Source organism: Hippopotamus amphibius, chromosome 4 (genome assembly GCF_030028045.1).
Source record: "Hippopotamus amphibius kiboko isolate mHipAmp2 chromosome 4, mHipAmp2.hap2, whole genome shotgun sequence".
In the NCBI taxonomy this organism is placed as follows: Eukaryota; Metazoa; Chordata; class Mammalia; order Artiodactyla; family Hippopotamidae; genus Hippopotamus; species Hippopotamus amphibius.
In genome coordinates this window covers 136,735,401-136,758,732 of record NC_080189.1, presented here as the reverse complement: position 1 = coordinate 136,758,732, position 23,332 = coordinate 136,735,401, and the positions used below count along the sequence as shown (strand labels likewise).

The following is a 23,332-nucleotide window of genomic DNA, read 5'->3' as shown; positions in this document are numbered from 1 at the left end:
CGAGTGGAAGAGAGATTGTTCCTGGGGTGCAGGCGTGGGCAGGGAGCTGCTGGGCCTCACTGGCTCCTACCCAGGTTCATCTTACCCTTGGCAGGCACCCAGTCCCCTCATGCTGTGGACTGAATGTGTCCACTCTACTGGAACCCTCCTCGGGCCAGGCCCCTGGAAAAGATGGCCAGGGATAGGGCCACGTGAGCCTGCAGGTACAAGCCGGTGCCCCAGGACACGAGGCTTCTCACTTCCATTGTTCAGAAGGCCACATCAGGGGGTACCAGGTCTCTGGCAAGGCTGACCCAGGGCAGGGGTGGGGATTGCTTACAGAGATGGGGCTGTAGTCCAGGGACACCGCAGCCAACCTAAAGGGACACTTCTGGCCAAAGCGAGGACAGGAGGAGTATCAAAAACAGCAAAGACAAAATCGATTGTAAACAAAAATCCACACACCCAAGTGATACTCAGGAATGTCTTTCCCTGATGATGGAGATCCTTACAGTGAGAACAGGGGATAGACAGGAAAGAATTGGGGACTACCCTGTCTTCTCAGGAGGAAATAGAGCCCATCTCAGGAAGCTCTTCAGGGAGAATTCCAGCTGATGGGCCAGACCTGGAACCCATCTGCTGGAACCTGCCTGTTCTACGGTGCACCCTGGGGTCATGGGGGCTGGGAGCTGGAGTGACAGGCAGGGAGCTGGGTGTGGAGGCCACTGGCCATGTGCCCCAGACACCCAGCCAGAGAAGTCTGATGACCCCACAGGAACCACCAGCATGTCCATGGCTGTCCCCCTCCAAAAACCATACGCAGGAGGAGGAAGGACAGGGTTATTCCAGACCAGGCGCTGGGGAGGGACAGCCAGATGGGGTCCTGACTTAAAACCTTAATCTCCGTCAACAGTGGTGAAGGCAACTAGGGACGTTCCATTCGGGGTGGGGGCACATGTTTTTACATATGGTGGTATGTCCCCCTGAAGACGGTGCGACTGAGTCGTGGACAGTTGCGTGCTAGTGTACTCACCCACCCGCCTGGAGAAGATGACACCGCGAGGTCGGTGTCCAGGCTGGCGGCCTTCTCAGGGTAGGAACAAGATTCTGGAGGCCAGGTGGTCAGGATGGAGGTGCAAACACACAGAGCAGGTGAGTCACCCCAGGCCGCGAGGGGAAGGCAGAGGGCGAGGCCTGACTTAGAGGTCCGAGAATGGGGGCTCCAGACCCTCCGAGGGCGGACCGGATGTCGGCGCCTTGCTCCCTAAGCCCCGCTGCAGCCAGCCCAGGTTCTGGGCCAGACCCCACCGGCTCTGGGGCTCAGAGAAGACTCTTGAGAGGCAGGCGGGCCGAGGGGGTAGGCGGGGCCGGGGTAAGGGGCGGGACCGCGGGTGGAGGAGGGGCCAGGCGGGCAAAGGGCGGGGCAGAAGAGGAGGGGCTGGACCGCGTGTAGAGGCGGGGCGCTGCGGGTGAGGGGCGGGGAGGTTCTAGCGCGGAGGACCAAGCTGATCCTCTGTCCGGCCCCGCAACCTGCCAGCCTGGGCCTGTCCCTCTGGTCAGTGCCCCGCCCCGGGTCTCCGTCCTCTGTCCGAAAAGCCGCTCCCCACCGCCCGCAGCCAGGCCCCTCGGTAACAGGAACGCTCACCCAGAGGCCAGTCGGGTCCAGGGCCGAGAGGGGCCCGAGCCACAGCGGGAACGCAGCCCAGCCGGCGCTAGAGGGTGGCCCCCGTCCGCGTTGCCCCCACCCGGGAGCCGACCCGCCTCCCCGCCTCCAAGCAGTGGCCTCGCCAGCGCCCTCCAGGCTCTGGCCCTCGCTGGCCTCCTTTCCGTCCCCGCCACTAGCGCTGCGTATCTCACGAGCGCTGGGCATAAACACGGGGTCTCTGGCAGGCTGGAGGGGCTTGGGGCCGGGAGCGCTTTCCCGAGTGGGGTCAGGTGTTGTGCGACACCGTTATCCAGAACCAAGCCCCTAGGAGCCTCTCCGGCTCTCCAGGAAGAGGTCCCAGAACCCCCCTCACTTGGAAGGTAAGTTGAACACAACAATAAGGCGAGAGAGTTTCTTAGGAGCCAGAGTAAAAGTTCCAGAGGCTGGTTAGACCCTCAAGGGAGGGACACCAAGTCACAAATCAGGGGCAAGTGGGGGAGGAACAGCTAGTCCTATACAGCAATGGGTTCCAGGGAGGATGTGAGTCTGCACAACCACCTGTCCCTGAATCCACCCTAGTCTCCCCACTTGGCCTGGGCACTGCTGCCTCCTCCAGGAAGCTTTCCTAGACTTACTCCCCACCACTGCTGTGTAGGTGCCCTGCTCTGGCTTCCCTCTCTCTCAGGCTGTGAACTCTGGGTCCTCAGCACTCCAACTGAGAATTGGCATGCAGCACCTGCCCAAAGTTGAAGGAGTGGCAGCAGAATGCAGGGGGGAATGGTGCCAGGTCTGGAAGTGGGAGGGAGTGCAGACTGTTAAAAGAGGGGGCCAGGTGAGAGCTTTGTTTACATGGGGCTCCATGGAGGAGGGGGAAACTTGCCCCTTCCCAGCTGACTAGGTGGGCAGATACCAAGGGTCTCAGGGTGAGGAGGGGGAGGTCTTGGAACCAGTAGCTGGACATGATCCCCCAAGATCCCTGAACTCCATGAGCTGGGGATAGATGGGGGATGGGAAGGCCTAGATTCTTTGCTCATTGCCCCCTTCCACAAACACCACATCACCCGAATTCCCTGCCGCTGGAGACCCCAGACCAAGGTAGTGAAGACTAATGGTGACCCTGAGATTCTGCCCTGCCAGTGTTGGACCCCTGTGCCGCTGGGCACACCAGGCCACCCTCACCCTGGCTCTGCCCAGGACATGTTCTGTCCAGGTCAGAGACCTGGGCTGGAAAGCCTTGGAGAGCACGAGGCTCAGGCAGCCAGTCCCTCCTGGAGGCCCCTGCCCCTGCAGCTATGGCTGCAGCAGCAACGAGTGACCCCTCCCTCCTCGGGGGACAGATGATGGGACTTGTCCCAGGTGGGCTGAGAGCACCTGGGAGCTGCCAGGACCCCACGACAGGAGACAAGAAAGCAGAAAGCATGGATCTGAACCAGCTGTCTGTTTATTTTTTGGAAAGTACATCTGCTGGTGTGGGCCAACACTTTTGGCCCCCACAAGGCTAAGGGCCCTGAGAAAAAAGATAACCCTGAGTCTGCTGACAAGCAGAGAACAGCCGCCCAAACTCAGGGCCATTAACAGTACAAAAAGTAACAAAACTGAATCTGTGGCTTTCTCTCCCAAGCTTTTAAAGGTAGCAGTCCAGGCTATAAAAGTCTAGAAGCATTGTGTAAGAAGTGTTAAATTTTCAGCAATACATCTTGTAAAAACTCAGTAAATTATATATATGCACATATATATAAACTTGTAACATCTAACAACATCTGAACCTGCTTGCAAGGGCTGGCCCCCCCTGAACCTGCCTCCCCGCCTGGAACACATGGCAATTAGAACTCAAAATACCAGCTTACTTTGAAGTCTAAAAAAATAAACCTTCTCAAGAAAAATCCTATAGAAATTGACTTCTCTTGCAAAAGAGGGCCAAAGGAAATACAATATCCTCACAGAATCATCCCAAATTATTAACGGCCCTTTTGGGTGCCAGGGGGCTGGCTCCCACCTTGGGGTGTGGGCTGGACACACCCTCAGCAATCCCCCTAAATGAAGCATAAACCTTCTCACTGTTAATAAATTAAAACTCAAACCTCTGCCGTCTGGCTGGCTAAACACTAGGAGCCTTGGGAGCCACAGTGATACTGGGCTCTGGGGGTCGATAAATAGCTTTACAAACATACAGATCCAGGAACAATTTTTAAAACAACTGCGGTGCCAGAAAAGCCCCTCCATCATCTGCTGGTTTTCACGTTTGTCTTAAGAGCGAATCCCCATGGGGGCCCTTCCTCAACTAGGGCACCCCCACCCCTGCACCCTCAGGGTCCTGTTCCTCACTTGTATCAGCCTTCCTTCTTCCATAGATATTCATATATATGTGTATGTGTATATTACACACACAGCATCTATTTATATAAATGTACACTCATTTCTGGAATAAACCTTTCCGATAAAAGTTAAAGGCTCCCACCTTTAGGTACCCGTAATTTCAGTCTCTGGGGGGCAGGGTGGGAAGTGGGGAAGCCTCGAGGTGGGGGGCTGCTATCACTCACCCGTTCCAGATCTTGGGCCCGGGCCCACAAGACCCGGTGGTCGCAGCACACCAGCGGCAGCTTGGTGGGCTGGGGTCCACTCTCACATTGATTGGGGTGAGCCCCCACTGCCAGGTGGGGCCGGGGGCAGCAGGTTGTAGATTAACACGAAGTGGTCCCCAGAGAAGCTGGGGCTGGGGGTGTCCTGGCCGCCGGGCGAGTGCTCGAACAACACCGACAGGTCCAGGTACTCCTGAGGGTGGGCAGGAGGGCTGTGGTCAGTGCTGCGTCCCCTCCTCACCCGAGCTGTCCCAGCGGGGAGCTGGCCCGCACTCACGTCGGTGGACGTCACGGTGAGCACGCGGTCCAGGTCCTCCACCAGCTGCTTGTGGGTGGGCCTCTGTGAGGGCACTTCCTGCCAGCACTCACGCATGATCATGTACCTGGGGGCGGTGCTCAGGTAGGCCCCGCCCTCCACTCCACCCCTGCACTGCCCCCTCCCTCCACGCCCCCTCCCTGTGGAACAGCCTTGGGGGGTCGGCCCTCCCACTGTGAGAGGTGGGGGGGGTGAGGGAGTGGGCGGGGCTCAATGGGGTTTGGAGGGGATGCTGGCAGGTCCCAGGTAGCTATGGGAGCGCACACTTACAGCTCTTGCGTGCAGTCGGCTGGCTGGTCCATGAGGTGGCCTTCCTTCAGCAGCTTGAAGAGCTCCTCCACAGGGATGCCGGGGTACGGAGAACCCCCCAGCGTGAAGATCTCCCAGAGCAGGATCCCGAAGGACCAGCTGTGAGTGGCGAGGGGGCCGCAGCACTGTCAGCCGGCCCTGCCACCCGCTCCCCTCCCCCCACACCCTTGGCAGCCCCTGAACAGACCCCCATGGAGTGCAGGGGGCAAGCCTGGGGCTACTGAAGGGGCAGGCCCCAGCTCCGCGTCCACAGCTACACAGGCCCCTGTCCTGGTGTGGCCTGTGCCCCACCCAGCTCTCCACCCCACCTGGGTCTGAGGGCCACATACACATCGCTCTGGTGGCTGTAGAAGCCGTAAAACAAAGCCTCTGGCGCCATCCACTTCACGGGCACGCGGCCCTGGGAGGAGGAAGGAGGCACGCTGGTGGCCAGCTGCCCTCCCACCTCGAGGCCCCCACTCTCCCGGGGCTGGGCTCACGTCAGTGGTCTTTTTGTAGTAGTCACGATTGCGCATGTTGCGGGCCAGGCCGAAGTCTGCGATCTTCATCACGTTGTCCTCGGTCACCAGCACGTTGCGGGCTGCCAGGTCTCTGTGGATGCACTGGGGACAGGACCACGGTTTAGGCATTCCCCACCCACCGGCTGCTCCCTTGGCTCCCCGCCCGGCCCAGCCCCGCCAGAGCTCACCTTCTGCGAGGCCAGGTACTCCATGCCCCGCGCCACCTGGTAGGCACAGGACACCAGGTCGCAGACAGTGAGCTGCTCCTCGGGCACCCGGCAGGTACCTAAGGCGTAGTCCATGCCCGGGGGCCGCCATGCCCGCAAGTACTCCCTCAGGTTGCCCTTGGCCACGTACTTCACCAGCACGTACAGGGGTCCTGCAAGCACAGGGTCTCAGAGGGGGCCACGTTGGGGGGGGGGTGGTGCTGCCTGCCAGCTGCCGCGGCCCCAGCACCCACCGCCCTGTGTGCAGGCACCCAGCAGGTTAATGATGTTCTTGTGTTTCCCGATCATCTTCATCATCTCCATCTCGGACACCAGGTCTGACAGGTCCTTATCCGTGGCACCATCTGTGCAGGGAGCAGGGTGTGTCAGGCAGGCTGCCCCAGCCTGGTCCGGGCTCCCCCTGACATATCTCCCTCTCACCTTTCAGCATCTTCACAGCCACTGTGACTGGCTGGGTGGCCCGGTTCTTGTCAATGCCAATGGCCTCCGCCATGACCACCTGGCCGAAGCAGCCCTCCCCAAGAGGCCTGCCCAGCATCAGCCTGGCAGCAAAAGCGGAAAAGCAATGAGCATGCCTGGCTAAGCAAGGCCCTGTCCCAGGCAGCCGGAGGTCCAGTGCCACCATCTCCAGGAAGCCCTCCACACTTGCCCTGATGACCCTGCTCATGATGATGAAGGATGCTGTCCCCTGCCCTTTGACCCACTTTTTCAGGGATGGGTCCTCCCCCAGTGCCCCAGCCCCATCTGTCTGTGGCCTATCTGATTTCCATCTGAATTCAGTCAGGTCTGAGTGGGGGGCCCCTTCCCACCACCGGACCCCACCCTGTGTGTGCTCCCCCACCCCCACTGGGTCAGGGCCCCAGGCCCTCGCACACCACTGACCGGGCCCAGGACAGCTCCCACTTGGGGTCGGCGGGCAGCTTGAGTTCGGAGACCTCGGCCAGCGCAGGGCCCTCCTCTGAGGATGGCCGGGGGATCCGCACCAGTGCTGTGCTGGAGCTCACGGATGAGCTGGACTCCAAGGACACTTGCTTGGGTCAGCAGGGGCAGGTTGGTGCCACGGGGCCACACAACTGGGGCGTGGGGGCGAGGGTGCAGCCCCTGAGGACCACAGGCCGAGCCTGGGCCTGGAAGGGATGCCTGAATTCTGTACAGCACTGAGTGAAGATTTTTTAAATGTTCTGTGCCCAAAGGAACCCAGCTCTGTGCCGTGACCCCAAAGACCAGAGAGGGCTTGGCCCAGCCACAGCAGAGGTGCTGTCCCCAGACAGGTCCCCAGGCCCCAGGCCTCAGACACTATGGAGGGAACTGAACTTGGGAGTTTGGGAGAGTGGGCTGTGGGGGCCCCGGGAGGCCCACTCTCCCCAGGGGCACAGGAAGCTTGGAACCTGGTATCTACTTTCTGTTACCTGTTCCTCGAGTGTGAAGCGGGAGACCTTCTCCACAGCAGGTAAGCCCAGGTTCTTCGTAGGGGTCTGCACCAGCGGTAAAGCCTCACAGTGGCCATCACCAGAATGCGGAAGATGAAGCCCAGCCCATAGCTGAAGACCCCTATGTACACACCACCAGCCTCACCAGCCTCCACCAGCTTCTCATCAGCTGCAAAGACACGGGTGTCGAGGGCTTGACCCAGCCTCTCAGGAGCCCCTGAGGGCCGCCCTGGGCCTGAGCTGCAGGCATGGGTGCTGGGACGGGGTACCCAGCTCCCCTGGTGGGGGTGCCGAGGCCTCAAGAACCTACTCATTGAGGGTCCAGTAGCCAGAAATGCCTGGGGCAGAGCCACGAGAGAAAGAGTCCCGTAGAGCCAGCAGCACCCTCACCCGCCACCCAGGAGACGCCAAACCCACTGTGTCAGCTGCTGGGGACCCCGCTGGAACGGGGCGCTTGAGGGAGGCCCTCTGGGCCCAGACAGTGCCATGTGGAATTTGTCTCCATACAAGGTGCAAGGCCTGGCTCCAGGGCTCTGTGGTCCCCTGCCTCTCCCCAGCAGCACTGGCGTGTCCCAGGCTGCATCCCCGAGAGGCCAGGTACAGAGCAAGAGCTGCAGGAGCCAGTACCTGGCAGCACCACCAGCCATGCAGAGTGAAGGGAAAACCCGATAGAACTGGCCACCAGACACATGTACTCCCCTGCGTCCTCAAAGGTGACATTGTGCAAGGACAGAACCTCTAGCTCCTTGTCGGTGGTGTTAGTGTCCGCCATCTACAAAGAGAGAACAGAACGTGATGGGAGAACGCCAGGACCTCCTATGGGCACCACAGCCAGAGTCCACGCGGCGATGATCCAGCCAGGCTGCAAGGAAAATGCTGCTGCTGCCACTAGGGCCACGGCCACAGCCCTGTCTAGGGGGCCAGGACTTCCAGGGGTGCGCATGGGGTTGCAGGCAGGTCAGCACAGGCCCCGCGGCTCAAAGCTGGCGGTCACAGCAGAGAATAGAGGCACTTGGGTGCAGAGGCGGCCACGCCGGGAGCAGAGTGTGAGCCAGGGATGGGGCACGAGTGGTAGGGCATGCAGGTTGGAGCTGGAGCTCGGCAGGGCAGGCAGGCGTGGGACAGAGTTGTTACCTGCTTGGGGCCCATGAACACGCAGCCAAAAGGCCTTCTTGGCCAAGCCTATGAAATTGGAGGCTCGACAGAGGTGCTCGCCGCCCCCGTGGACACACTGGCCAGGCGGAGGCACCCGTCGCCCCACACTCACTGATCCATGACTGCAGGGACAAGAGACCTGGCTCAGGCGTGGCAGCCCCGCCGGGCACGGGAACAGCCACACAAAAGTGCCCCCTCTAGACCCCAAGGCTCTGGGGCAGACGTGGGAGACCCCCAAGGAACGCATGGGTGGACTAGGCAGCCAGGAAGGCTGCCTGGAGGAGGCGTGGAGGCGCCTCACAGTGGCTGTTGTGGTGTCAGCAGATACACCTTCCCCTCTTCCACCCTTGCAGCCCAGAGCACAGCCCTGGCCGGTGGCCCTCAGAGAGGCCCGCCCCAGTGCAATTGACCTGCCCACCACTGGGGTTCCGGCTGGATGCCTCTGAGCTGAAGGCACCTGGCACCACCCACGGCTTGTCTGCACTCCTGCTCCTGCTGCTCAGGCCCATCTTGTCTCTAAACAGGTATTTCTCTGTGGGCTGCAAGTGTTGTAATCACCCCCCCTCGGGTGGCCCCCACCACTGGGGCTGCGGGAACAAAGCTGAGAGCCCAGCAAGGTGGGCAGGTGGAGAGCCCTGTGCTGCACGCAGACAGGAACATGGGACTCACTGCAGGGCCTGGCGAGATGGGGCCCAGACCCACCTCCCAAGCTGACCCCCACTGCTTCTCCCCACAGGTCCAACCCCTGTGCCCCAACCACTGACCCTTAACCCCCAGAGCCCTCCTGCCTGGGATGCCCTCCCTGTCCCCACCCAGCCTGCTTGCCATGCCCAGCAAGCAGCAGTGCCTACCTTGAGCACGGTGACACAGGGTGTGCCGTCAGGCTGCACTTTGCTGCCATTGACCTGCGCGTGCTTCAGCCACTGGATGTGGGCCTGTGCACTGCTGTACACCTTGCAGTGGAATTCCACGTCGCTGCCCAGCACCGCCGTCTTGTTGGCCGGCAGCCCCACCTGCAGGATGGGCCGGTGTGGACAGCGCTCTGCGGGGCAGAGGGGGCTTAAAGGTTGCCTGACCCGCGCCCACTCGCTGCCCTCACCCGCCAGCCCGGGCCTCACCTAGCACGTCCAGGGTGTAGGTCTGCCAGATGCTGCCGAACTTGTTCTCCACGACGTATGTGTAGTTGCCACGGTCCGAGGGCACCACACTCTCCATGACCAGGTTCCACTGCTGGTGCCACAGCTACACGTGGACACAGGTGAGTGGATGGCATGCTGCGCCCCACTGGCTGGCGCCAAGGCCCCAGCACCCCCCACTGGGCCCACCTTGATGCCCCCGGTGTGGTGCTCGCCTCGGAACTCCTTGTCATTCTTCAGCCAGGAGATGGATGGAGTGGGGTTGCCGGCGGCCGGGCAGCGGAAGCGAACCGTGTGGGCCACCGGTACCACCAGCACCTTCTTGTCCATCCACTCAGGCTGCGTCCAGTAAGGGGCCCCTGCTGGCAGAGATGCACGGGAAGGCTGTGACCAGGCTGGGAGCAGAGGCCGGCCTGCCTCTCTCCAGGCTTACTCTCCCCTCCTGTCTGGGGAATGCTGACCTTTTGAAAACCCCCTGCCTGGGATGGACGAGCCTTCAGGAGCCTCAATGCCGCCCCTGGGCATTCAAAAGCCAGGTCCCCTCACTTCCTGTCCTTCTCCCTCAAGAGCCTGCAGCTGGGAGGGTCCAGGGTGCCACACCATTGCTGGGAGCCTTCATGACGCAAAGTTGTCCTCCAGGCGAGCAGCCCAGCCACCCATATAACCCGGAGACTTGAGCACAGCCAGGAGCCCTCTGGAATCCGTGAGACCCCAGGCCACCCTCTCCACCCTGGGCAGCAGGTGAGGACCTGGTGATAGCAGGTCTGGAAGGCCCTGGTCCCCCATCCTGTTTTCCCAAACTGTCCCACCCCCAGGCCCCTCACTCCCGCAGCCTCAGCCATACCGGCCCCGCAGCTGCTCCTGGAGCCCGGGGCCCCGTCTCCTCCACTACAGCACGGAGCTCCTCCCACCCCTCGCCTGCCACCCGGAGCCCAGAGCTGGACACCCATTGGCACCCCACCCTAAGGAGACGTCACGGAGGTGGTCCCTGGGCCTCCGTCTCTCCCCTGCCCGATGAGCAGGGGCCCCAGGTAGAAAGTGGGTCCCCAGCTCTGCCAGCCCTGCGTGCCTGGACCCTGGTCTCACCTGTGTCTTCAGCCTCGTCCTCCCCATCTTCGTCGTCTCCCAAGGAGGGAGCATCTGCAACACAGGCAAGAGGGAGATGCGGGCAGCAGGCAGGTGCCCCTCACGGGACCTCCCCTCCCCGCGACCCCTAGGCCGTAGGGTGGGGTGCTGCTCGTGAGCTTCGTGGGCCCCGGCAGGCCCCACCTGTCACGTGCACGCTGAAGCAGCACAAGACATGCTGGGAGAGGTGCTGGCGGCAGCTGTAGGCCCCGGCATCCTCATGGGAGGCATTGAGCACCTGCAGCCGCTGCGGCCCCACCAGGACACGGTCTGAGGGCGCCAGCCCCGTGCCGTCCTTCACCCAGACAGTGGGCCCTGTGGGAGCCCCCGTGGGCAAGTGGCAGCTCAGCTCCACGGTATCCCCGCTGCCGAAGACCAGCTCCTGCTGGCCTGGCGTGGGGCCCGGGACCTCTGCAGGCAAGAGGGGGGACTGTGAGGCAGGCGCCCCAAACCAGGGAGGCTGGGTGCCCCACACCCACCACCACGGCACCGCACAGGCCGGGGAGGCCGCAGCTGGGGGCGTCTGGGAGGGGGCCGAGGTGGCCCTGGGACAGAGGCAGACACCATTAGTGGTGCCACCAGGTCCCCATCCCAAGGACGACCCTGCCTTGGCAGTGCTTATGTAGAGAACAAGCCAGGAACCAGTGCGGCCATTCCCATCACACACCGAACACTCCAATTTCAGAGTGTCACGACGTATTCTTCCTTTCATTTTTCTCAACGATTTAGAAACGCAAGATCCACTCTGACCTCACAGGCGGTGGCAGCAGGAGGTGCGAGTGCTGTGTTTGGCAGACCTTGGCTAAAACAGAGGCTCAGAGGTGTGGGTGGCACAGGGTAGGGACAAGACAATTCATCCCAGGAGGGGGTCCCACTTGGTGCCCCCATCCCTTATCTTGGCTTCAGAAGAAACTCGGGAGCTAAGAACAGACACGGCCCAGGGCCAGAAGGGAGCGCCACATTCATACAGCACCCTGGAACTTCCCAGAACAGCCCCGAGCTGACGCAGGCAGGGCCAGCCCGGGCTGGGGGCTCTCGGGGGCGTGAGCAGTCTTGTACCCCAGCTCAGGAGGGTGCCTCTTATATGCAAACTGTAAACTACACCTCGGCAATAAATTAGAGAAAACACACACCCAGAAAAAGATCAGAAATAGAAGCGGATATGCTACCAGTGCCAGCCAGCAGGGCCTCACAGGCCAGAGGGGTGAGGGGGCCTAGGACCCCATCTTACAGATGAGGACACAGGCGAGGGGAGGAAGACTCCAGACTTGGCTGGTGAACAGGCCAGAGCAGGGACCCTGAGGCCAGGCCAAGGAGCCCTGGCCCACCTCTCCCTGCAGGTGCAGAGAAGTTGGGGTGGAGGGTCCTTGCCGAGGGCGGATGTCCATGGTGGCCCCTGGGCCCCTCCCCCACCCGGTGGCTACCCAGATCCCCAGGGGCCAACAAGGCCTAAGGGGCTGACCACCCACAGGTCTCCCTGCCAGAGCCAGCGATGCACGGCACAGGGAGGTGGCCTGGGCCCGGGCCCAGGGTGGGTGGTCCCACCGCACAGACCCAGCTGGGTTAGTCGCACTGTTACTTGTCATCCTGCTGACACGTGGCCTAGATTCAAGGGCCCAGCTGCCCACTCTGGGCACTCCAGTCCCTGGCGCCTCAGACAGGTCTAATTCTGCCCGCCCACCTCAGGAGCCCCACAAGCTCGGCGCCCACCAGAAGGGTCCCCAAAGTGTCCATGGAGTCTGTACCCCCAGAGGCCCCAGAGTCAGGGGGCTCCTGGCCTGACTTCCAGCCCCCCAGTCCTGGACACGGTGTTATGTGGGAACGACCCAGTGCTGGCAGCCGGCTGAGGCCCCGCAGAAGGCCAAGAATAGGCTGGTTGTGGCAGCCTCAGCCCCAGGCCCCCGGCCCAAGGGCAAGAGTGGTTGGTTCTGGTTTGGTCTGGGGGGTGACGGCGGGTCAAGCCATCCACACAAGTGTTTGCTTCAACCTGGTCCAGCACGGGGCTGGGAGGACCCAGAACAGCCCCTGGGCCAGCCACGCCTGGCAGCCATCGGTGGTGTTGGGTGGGGGGCAAGACCTGCCCTCTGCCGCGACCCTGACCTGCCCACCACCCTGCCCCACTACGTGACGGTAGAGACCAGGGACCTCCGAACTGGGGCAGGGATGGCAGTAGCGTCTCCACTTCCTACAGGTCCGATCCACCAGGCCCACCCTGCGCAACAAAGGACCCGGGGGAGACCAGGCAGCACCAAGGTGGGGGTGGGGAGGCGTCAGGCAGGGTGACACAGAGTGATACACAGGGCCCAAGGGGGAGCTCCACCCAGGGGGCGGTGGGGGCACATGCCGTGGGCTACTCAGCTCCCCCTCCAAGGGCCTCAGGAAGGAGGCTTTCTTCATCAACCAAAGGGAGCACACCCACACAGGCACTGGGGCCACACGTGTCGGAAGACAAACGTCCTCTGTGCTGTGGTGGGCGCCCACATGCCAGGTGGGGGTGGGCGCAGGCCACTGTGGGTCCCACAGCACCTGCTCCTGCCTGCACCCCCCCCCAAAGGCCTGAGGTTGATGGGGGAGCAGTGGCCCAAGCTGGGCCTCCAGGCATGTCTTCCAGGCCCAGAATCCTCCTCACTCTGCCACTCACAGGCCCCGTGACTCAGTTTCCCCCTAGTGGTCAGCCAGGGAGGCCAGCACAAGCAGTTAGAGCCGGTGAAAGCAGTGGGTGCAAGACCCTCCTGGCCCTGGGGCTATGCCCCAGGATTGATGTCCACCTGGCCACTGTCCACCTGGCCACAGTCCACCTGGACGCAGCTGGAGCCTGTCTGCTCGGGAGGGCTGCGACTCCTGCTGGGGGAAATGTGTTCCCATTTGGGGTCACTACAGTTGAGGGCCCCTCAGTGCATGGGGGGTGTGCAGGGGTGTGGCCACACTCCATGAGAGGGGCATTGGGGGAGACTCCAGAGAACAAACATCACATTCAGACCCAATTTAAAGGAGTTCCCTGGAGCTGGGGGAGGAAGAGCAAAGCCCTCTGGTCCTGGATGTGCATGGAGCTCTCCATCGCCAGGTACATGCTTTAAATAGCCGGGAGGGGAGCCCTGAAAGGACCCAGAAGTCATGGACTTTCCGCCTCCCTACCCGGAAACAATCTGAAAAGTGTTTGCAACGAAGTTAGGAAAAGAAAGGGGTGGGGCTGGGGGCTTCCCTGGTGGCGCAGTGGTTAAGAATCCGCCTGCCAATGCTGGGGACACGGGTTGGAGCTGTGGACACGGGTTCCAGCTGTGGTCTGGAAAGATCCCATTGCCTCAGAGTGGCTAAGTCCGTGCACCACAACTGCTGAGCCTGTGCTCTAGAGCCCATGAGCCATAACTACTGAGGCCCGCACACCTAGAGCCTGTGCTCCACAATGCGAGAGGCCACCGCAATGAGAAGTCCATGCACCACAACGAAGAGTAGCCCCTGCTTGCTACAACCATAGAAACCCCGCACGCAGCAACGAAGACCAAAACAGCCAATAAATAAATATATATATAAATAAATACGTTTATTAAAAAAAAGAGAGAGAAAGAAAGGGGTGGGATCTGGAGGAGGCCCAGTGGACTAAGGAGGGCTTTACAGGATTATCCAACCTAATCCTCCCACAACCCTTCCCTTATCCTGGACAGACAAGGAAACAGGCTGCAGGAAAGCACCCAGAGCTAGGGTGGGCAGCTGGCAGCCTTGGGTCCAGCAGGACCTGGGGTCAAGGAACCCCCAGCCTCCCAGCCAGAAGAGGCTCCTCGCCGTTCATTCACTCGGAAATCACTCAGGCCTGCCTGGGCACCCCTCCCCCAGACCCGTGCCTGGGTAGACTCCAACCTAGGTCCTCAAAGAGACCCCTAGCTCCTCTCTAGGTTCAACTGCAAAATGGGGCACGCCAGGCCCCAGATGGGGCCCAAGTGGGACTTGCGGCCCTGGGGGGTGGGGATGAGGGGTGCTCCTCGGCCCAGGGCAGGGGATCAGAGGCCAGAAGTCCAGCCTCGGGCTCTGCCCAGGTTAACGAACCACCCAGAGGCCCACGGGCCTCAAAGTCCAGCCCTGATAAGGAGCAGGTGGGGGGAGGTTCATCCAGTGCCTTCCCAACAAGTACCCTGCACCCCCAGAGACCCCTCCTGCCTGGGTGGGTCCCCATCAACTTTCGTGCCTGGTTGGGACCCCTGCCCGGCCCTCACTGAGAACGTGGCTTCCTGTGGAGATGGAGGCTGCCCTGGTTGGACCTGCGGCGGCCAGGGCAGTCCAGCAGCGGACACCTTCCCCACTGTCCTTGACCCCTGCCAGCGCTGGCTCCATAATTTATGTTCCCGGGAAAGTGCCAGGCTGGGACCTTTGGCAATTGCATGAGGCCTCTGCATCTTTACTGCCTGGCCAGTGGCCCAGCTCGTTCAGGAACTGGATTAAATTCATTGACCTATCAACTCACTACCTGTGTTAGGGGAAACACACTGAAACCACCCACCCTGGCCAGGCAGACAGTAACACTTTGCATGAGTTATTTATGATAGGAAATCCTGGTAAGGAACAGGGAAGAAGCCACCACCAATGGGAAGAATAGAAACGCCAGTCCACATGTCCTACCCACCTCCCAGAACTCTCCTCGCCAGAGTCCATCTTGGCTGAGAGATGTGCACGCAACCACAAAGGACCCTAAGTCAGAGTGATTGGCCAGAGGCAACCAGGAAACCCACCCCATCACCATAAAACCCGAGACTGTGAGCCACGTGGCAGAGCGTCCTCCTGGGTTCCCTGACCCTCCTGCTCTCCGCCTGGGCGCCCCTGCTCGACAGTCTCTTGCTTTGTCAGCACGTGTGTCTCCTCAGACAATTCATTTCCAAGTGTTAGACAAGAGCCCCTCTCCGGGCCCTGGGAGGGGTCTCCCTTCCTACAACAACTGGCGACCCAGAGGAGACACCTTCTTCGCTACGGCTGACATCTCGACCACTTGGGATACTCGAGGACCAGCTCACCCGCCGATGGACCAGACCCAGCAGCAGCAGCCAGGACTCTTTTGTCCCTGATCTCTTCCCAAAGCAAACGACTGGCCAGAGTGTGCCGACTGGGTAAGGGATAACACACTTTGCTGACTTCTCTCCCCTACCTTCTCTCTTTCCTCTTTTCAACCCCTCCTTTCCTATGCTTTTTTCTTCTGTCTTGGTTCTGGATGCAGGAATTCAGTTGAAGGGCCTCAGCCTGAGCCGAGGGCCGGAGCCTGATCACCTCTGGTGCGCAGAGAACTCTAATTCTGGCCTGGTACCTGACATCTGGCTTCTGGTTGGGCCAGGTTCCTGTCCTCCCTTTCTGGAAGCCCAGGGAAAAGTCCTGTAACGCCTGGGCATCTGCAGGTGGCAGGAGATGTCTGTAAGGCCACCCCTTTTGTCTCCCCTCCTTTCCCTCTTCTTTCAATCTGGCCTCTTTTCCTCCCTTGGAAGACCCAAGGTATTTCTGCAAACTCTGTCTGTCGATACTCAGACCTGGAGTCCGGAGTCTTTGTAAGAGATTTTCTGAGACTACAACCTTCCCTCCCCACCAATCAGGCTTTCTGCTCTTGGGGAGATAGTTAGCCCACTTTAGCCCTCCGTCAGGTGCCCTGTTTCTATAAGCTCAGCCATTTGATTCTTCATTTGGCCAAGTGCTTCTGGGTGGAAATGATAGACGGGGTTCGGTATAGTCGCACCTGGACTTGGGTGAAAATTAATACCACAGACGTGTGTCTAGGGGTTCACTTGCCTACTGGGACCAGCGCTGCAGCCCCTCTGATTGCTTTGGCGTGTATACAATCAGGTGCTCTGGACCAAGAGAGCGTACAACCTCTCTAGGATCAGAAACAGGGGCATCCATCCCAGTACTGGTCCCCTAGCAATAGGATATAAACTGTACCGCCGTTGAAACGGGAAATAAGCCTAGTTTCCCCTGCTGGGTTGTCTTTTGATCCACTGGAAGGGATACCGACTGGATAGACTAAAAAGAAAAAGTCCTTTTGACAAGGGCCAAGATGGAAGACCCCCTTGATTTTCTCCTGACCCCCATCGGTTCAGACAGGGAGGAGAGGGGGAGGCGAAGTTCTGACTGCCCCATAAGTCACGAGATCTGAGGGAAGGCTGCCTACAGCCACCTCGGCTCAGCCTCCATGTCTCTTCCCCCATGGAATTAGGATCAGGAAATAAGCTTTGCCCTCCAGAGGGAGAAAGGTCATCCTCACACAAAATTTGTCCCCTAAGAGAGGTACCAGATGGGGAAGGGAGAACCATGCGGGTTCGTATTCCCTTTTCCATGCAAGACATCACGCAATGTAGGGAACAACTGGGTTCATATTCTGAAAAGCCCCAAAAGTTTAGGGACGAATTTGAGCATCTTAGCCTCAACTCCTCCCTCACCTGGAGGGATGTGATGGTCGTTCTCACCTGGAGTTGTAATGATGAAGGAAAAGCTAGAATCCTAGATCAGGCTAGAAAAGTGGCTGGTGAACCGCAGCAGGCAGATGCCAAGGCGGCCCCTGCAGAAGACGCAGTCCCTTTGGCAGAGCCCAACACCATGGCAAGAAGGGAGTCTCTAAAACACCTCCGTACTTGCCTACTGCAGTGGGTGACCGCGGTATGGAAGGCCACTCATTATAATAAGATAAAAGAGGTTACATGAGAAGAGAGTGAGAATCCAGCCCTTTTTTTTGGGAAGACTTACAGAAGCCTCCAAAAATTTTACCTGAACAGACCTAGAAAGTATTGAAGGAAGAGTCCTGCTGGCCTATCCCTTCATAACCCAGGCAGCCCCAGACATAAGGAGAAAATTGCAAAAACGAGAAAAAGGACCAGAGACCCCAATCTCCGAGTCAGTGGAGGAGGCAACAGGGTGTTTTTAAATAGGAGCCGGGAGGAAGAGGCCTAAAAGGAGGAAAGAGATGCCCAAAAGGACAGAAGGATAGAGAAGCAGACCCAATTCTTAGCCCATCAACAGGCAAAAACCTTGCCTTAGTTCACCTTACCACAGTGTGAGGGTCACAGAGAGAGCAAGAAAGAAAAAAGGACCTTAAGGATCCATTGTGGCTGAGACCACCCAGTGTGCCTACTGCCAGGAGAGCGGACACGAAAGGGGAGTGTCCACATCGCCCTAAGGGATGGCGTATGGAGACCCCTTCACCTGCTCCGTCTGTGTCAGTCCTGGGAAATCAGGACCGCTGATGCCCTGCGGCTTGAGAAACCCCGGCGAATGGCGAGACCCAAATCACTCCTCTCGACCCTCAGGTGACCCTGCAAGTAGCGGGTGAGGATGTGAACTTCCCTTTGGATACGGGGGCTGCCTGCTCTGTTCTTCCTTCCTAACTAGGACCTTTCGACTCCCTGACAAAAATGGTGACGAGGGTAGACGGAAAACCCCCAAATCCAAATTTTACTAAGCCCCTTCATCGTAAGGTGGGTGACTGGCAAGGGGCCCACCCCTTCTTATATGTCCCCGGTGGCCCTGCTCCCTACCAGGGAGAGACCTTCTTTGCTGCCTCCAGACCAGAGTGACTTGGGGAAAACTAGAAACCAATAACTTTCTTTGTCTGGTGTCTGAACATTTACAGTCAGACACAGAAAAAGAAAATTCCCTCCCTTTCTCAGATGAGGTTAATCCCCACGTGTGGGATGTCTCCAGCCCAGGGCTAACATCCTCCTTAGTCCAAATGCTCCCCACCCCTGGAAAAGACAGTACCCCTTAAATCCAGAAACGCTTGAGGGCCTTAGACCACTAGGTAACAAATACTGGGATGCTGGAATCCTAACTCCCTGAAACACTCCAATCCTACCTGCTAAGAAACCAGATGGATCTTATCGATCCGTCCAGGATCTGAGAGCAGTTAACCAGGGTGTGGTTCCCATCCACCCCACAGTCCCAAACCCATATACCCTTCTAGCCCAGATCCCAGGAACTGCTAGGTGCTTTTCAGGCCTGGACCCTAAGGATGCTTCCTTTTGCATTCCCCTCCATCCCGAGTCCCAAAAGCTCTTTGCCTTTGAGTGGCGGGACCTAGGAACAAGGCAAGCCACACAACTTTGCTGGACGCGACTACTGCAGGGGTTTAGAGATAGACCCCATATTTTCGGGACTTCCTTGGGAAGAGAAATGAAAGAATTAACTTCAACAAACAGTAACCTAACACAAGGTGTAGGTGACTTGCACACAGCAAACGCAGATTTTACCAGCTCTCAAATGGATACAAGTAAAACCCTGAATGTTCTTTTAGAAACATTCAGGGTATTGAGGATCCCCTAAGAAAGCTCAGATAGGTTTAACCCAAGTAAGTAAGATACCCTGGGTTCATAATCACAGAGGAGAAAAGAATGCTCGACCCCCAGAGGAGATCCCTTATCTCAAATACCCCTCATCCCCAAACGTGGAAGCAGCTTAGGGGATTTTTAGGGGTGACTGGGTTTTGCCCAACCTGGATTCCTGGTTATGAGAATCTGGCCCGACCCCTGTATGAAAACTGAAAGGGAAAGAGGAAGGGCCACCTGAATGGGATGAGACCTGTAAGGCTGCCTTTACCTCCCTGAGAGAGGCTGTCACTACGGCTCCAGCTTTAGGCCTCCTGCACCTGGGAAAGCTTTTCAGGCTAGAAGTCTCTGAGAGGGTAGGAACTGCTCTTGGCATGTTAGGACAAATGGTGGGGTCTGTATTACAGCACGTGGCTTACCTCTCAAAACCACCAGGTGTTGTTTAGCCACCCTTTGGCTACCCCACTTGCCTCCAAGCAGTAGCAGCCACTGCTCTTATGGTCAAAGAAGCTTGCAAGCTGACTCTGGGTCAGCCCACCATGGTGTCTACGCTGTACCAGGTGCAGGCAGTCTTGAAGACTAAAGATGATGGATGATGGGGGGCGGGGAGGATCACCCAACACCAGGCCCTCCTCCTCGACACTCCAGAAATAAAACCAAGGGTCTGTCAGGCTTTGAATCCAGCCACCTTAATACCAGACCCTCATACTTCCCCTTTAGACCACCAATGCATGCAAGTCATAGATGAATGATGCTCTTCTTGCCTCGACCTATCTGAGACACCCCAACCAACCCAGAGAAAGAATGGTACACAGGTGGCAGTAGTTTTGTAGAAAAAGGAGAGAGGAAGGTGGGATATGCCATAGTGAGCCTAGAAAAAAGTTGGGAGAGTGGGTGTCTTCCCCGAGGCACATCAGCCCAGAAGGCTGAACTTTTTACCCTGACAAGGACTCTAGAACCCAGGGAGGGGAAGAGGATTAACATCTATACAGATTCTAAGTATGCTTTCCCCATCCTGCATGCCCCTGCAGCGATCTGGAAGGAAAGAGGGATGCTCAGTGCCGGAAAGTGTCATTAAACACAAAGAGCTTATTCTCAGGCTCCTGAAGGCAGTCAAACTTCCCGCTAAATTAGCTGTCATCCATCGCAAGGGTCACCAAAAGGGGGAAGGAAAGGAGGCCCAGGCAAATAGAAAAACTGATGAAGAAGCAAAACGAGCTGCTAGGGCAGCTACTACCCCTCCGCTGCTATCTGTCCCCTTTTTCCCAAGGAAACCCTGACTTCAAATTATACCCCAGAGGAACATCCCCGATATGCCAAGTGGGGTTGAGAGATTGGGTCATATGGGTAGTTCCAGACTGTCCAGGCTCAAGTAATACTCCCCGACTCTCAAGTCTAGAAAATTGTTAACTCCTTACACAAAAGCACCCATTTTGGAAGAGATGATCTGGAAACCTTGCTTTATGCCCATTCTCTACCACCCCTAGTTGGCTAAGGTTATTCGGCAAATCACACAGAATTGTGATACCTGTCTAAGAAACAATCCAAAAACCAGACCTTAAACCTGTCCAACACAGGGGGCCATATCCTGGAGAAGACCGGCAGATGGATTTTACAGATGTGCCAAAAACGCAAGGGTTTTCCTATGTACTCGTGTTTGTTGACACGTTCACAGGATGGATAGAAGTGTTCCCTACTAGGACAGAGAGAACTACAGAAGTCTGTAAGGCTTTGTTAAAGGACATAGTGTCTAGGTTTGGGCTGCCCCAATCGCCACAGAGCAACAATGGGCCCTTGTTCATAGCCATGATATCCCAGAACCTGGCCGCGTGCTTAGCAATCAATTACCAGCCTCCACTCAGCCTGGTTGACCTCAAGCCTCAGGGAAGGCACAGGGAGACAACCAGACTCTAAGAAGAACCCTGACACAATTATGTCCAGAAACACATAACAAGTGGATCCATATGCTACCCACAGCCCTCAGGAGGGTCCGGGCAGCCCCCAAATGACCATTACCATTAAGCCGTTACGAAATGATGTATAGGCGCCCTATTGTAACTTCTGATTTGCTTTTTGATGAGGACACCAATGCACTCCTAAAGCAATATAACTGATTTGGGAAGGTTTCAACAAGAAACTCCAACAGTATGGGGAATGAGTCCTTCCTAAACCACAGGAACACTTGAAAAAACCCCAAGCAGAGCCAAGGGGCCAAGTGTTAGTAAAAACCTGGCAAGAGAAGGGGAGTCTGAGTCAGCTATCAGAGAAATGGACAAGGCTGTGTCACATTATTCTAGTACCTCAACTGCTATCAAAGTGCGTGGCTTGTCTGCCTGGGTCCATGATTCCAGAATAAAACCCGATTATCTATAGGAAGGGGAGACAGAGACTGAGACGCCAAAACCAGAAGACAACTGTTCCTGTGACCCCGTTGAAGACCTCAGAGTCAAGACTCCCTCAGATAAGTAAGAAAGTACCCTATGATGTTCCTCCTCTTCCTGATTATGCCTCCCTGTGCAACTATTAACCTCTTCCTTAACGATGCATACACACGTGCAAACCACAGTGCTTCTCGCCTTACCCTTCCTACCTCTGTTGGATGTGCGTTAGCGCCAGAAGTTGGAGGCATGTTCAACCTATCCCAGGGTATCAGTGGCCCACACTTCCAGCCCAGCTATATGCTACCACTCAACATACCTCTTCTGGCCATGACATGGCCTTCTTGGTAAAAAGGGAGAAATGCTTTATGCCTTGATACCAACAACTGGCTACATTTACCCCCACAATGACATCTGTAATGCCACCTGAACCCTTTCCTCCTTTGACTAACATTCCCCAAGTGACCTTCCCTACTTGCTTCAGAAACAACTCCCCGACAGGGGTGTGCTGGGGGATCTGGACAGCTCACAATGTGGAATAAACTTCAATGTCAGAACTGACGGAAAGAACTGGGATCTAAAAGCTGCTCTAAGGTAATAAGATTTAGCCCAAGGCCTGGGAACTAGACTCCCTAGCACAACTAACACACTATACCTGCCTCCAGGCACGAGGCTCTCCTCAGTCCCAGAAATACACGTTCTGTTTGGGATGACAAAAACACCCACCCAATCATCCTGGCTTCTAAACCAGATGGCTAACGCAGACCCTTGCTATTCCCTCGTAGGGGTCTCCACCCCAAGAACTTAACCCTATGGTAGGGACCTAAACATAACACTCTCTACCTCGAGGGCAGGTCCCAGGATGCCTTTCAGTATTTGAATCCCTTTCTAAATGCCCGCACTGCTACCTCCTTTGCAGCAAGTGGAGTAACATCTCCTCCCAGGTACTAAAAGACTGCCTCTGTTCCGTTATGCTGTGTTCCAGCTGTAAGGCAGATGGAAGCCCTGGCCCTCTCTGGCAAACTCGTTTTGTTGCCCAGCCTAAAGCCAGCCAAGGGGACTACTTCATATGCGGGGATAGGACTGACTTATCTCTGCTGCCTTTCTGGTCAGGAACCTGCTCTCTAGGGTACAGCATGTCCCACACAGCTCTGGCCTGGAGTAATGCCTGCTTGTTTCTACCAGTATATATACCCACCCCAGGATACATCGTGCAGCAGTGCTTACCCCCTTATCCCTGGCCCTGGGAAGGACCACAGTTTTGGCAGGAGCTGCCACTGGAGAGATTTCTTTACATAAGTTTCAGCAGCTTTCTAGCGACACTGCTGTAATCATAGAAACACTGCGAACACCCTCCAACGTCTACAATCCTAGTTACATTCCCTCGCCCCAGTTAGATTCCTCCAGGGCCCCATGCTTGTGCTGGACAGCCCGGTGCCAAGATGCGCTCCCGCCCCTCCCCTCTCAGACCCTCCACGTTCCGCAGGACCTTGACCGCCAGCGGGCTTCTGCGGCTCCGCATCGATGGTACATCTGCCCTCTTACCCCCCTGCACCCGCCTGGTGTTCCATGCGCATCCCTGTGGGGGAATCATCTTAGCTCACAGGACAAGACAGCTGGCCGAGCGAAATGGAGGCACTAGAAGGTGTCGCCTGGTCATGCAGGCCACTGAGGGGCTGGGGCCTGGCTGAGGGCTGACGCCTCTCGCTTTCCCTGAAACTGGCCCTGAACTTGGGCCTGAAGGGGGCTGGGGGAGCGGTACCAACAGCAGAAACTTGCCTTCAGTGCAGAACCCTCAAAACAATGGAAAGCCTGGAAATGCAGCCGGAGCCCTCCCGACAGCGCCCAGGGGCAGACGGCGCGCTGCTGGGGAACCGCGGGGGGCGGGAGCTGCGAATGTCACCGCGGTACCCAGTTCTCCGCCACAGCCTCGCACTTGGGTGGCAGCCCTGCAGCTCCAGGCGCTCCACGAACTGCCGGGCCAGCTCTGGCCCCAATCCCCGGGGAGGGAGGGTGGCTGAAACCCGGACGCTGGCCCCTCTATACCCAGAGCGCGCCCTGGAGCCCACTCAGATCTCCGGCGCCCCACACCCACCCAGACGCCCGTTCCCGGCCCCGGAGCCCCTCCCCAGTACCCGCCGGGTCCTTCTGTATCTGCCGCTCTCCGCACGACGCGTTGCTCCAAGCCCTGGGACCGGGAGACAGCGCCGGTCACGACTGCCACGGCCACGCAGAACGCGAGGGCGCAAGCCGGGGCGCCCATAGCGG

The 23,332-nt window shown here is 58.1% G+C and overlaps 1 protein-coding gene across 1 annotated transcript; it reads right to left on the bottom strand.

Annotated features, from left to right (window-relative positions):
• Positions 1–1,299: 1,299 nt before the first annotated feature.
• On the bottom strand, positions 1,300–23,327 carry LOC130851955 (fibroblast growth factor receptor 3-like). The gene is given in 21 exon segments (XM_057732612.1): positions 1,300–1,442; positions 1,768–1,895; positions 4,251–4,396; positions 4,481–4,586; positions 4,790–4,927; positions 5,158–5,228; positions 5,308–5,430; positions 5,517–5,707; positions 5,789–5,899; positions 5,976–6,097; positions 6,438–6,586; positions 6,965–7,035; positions 7,038–7,154; positions 7,613–7,757; positions 8,992–9,182; positions 9,259–9,382; positions 9,466–9,638; positions 9,710–9,718; positions 10,363–10,416; positions 10,546–10,818; positions 23,225–23,327. Coding segments are annotated over 21 exon segments (2,688 nt in total).
• Between the last annotated feature and the right edge of the window lie 5 nt (positions 23,328–23,332).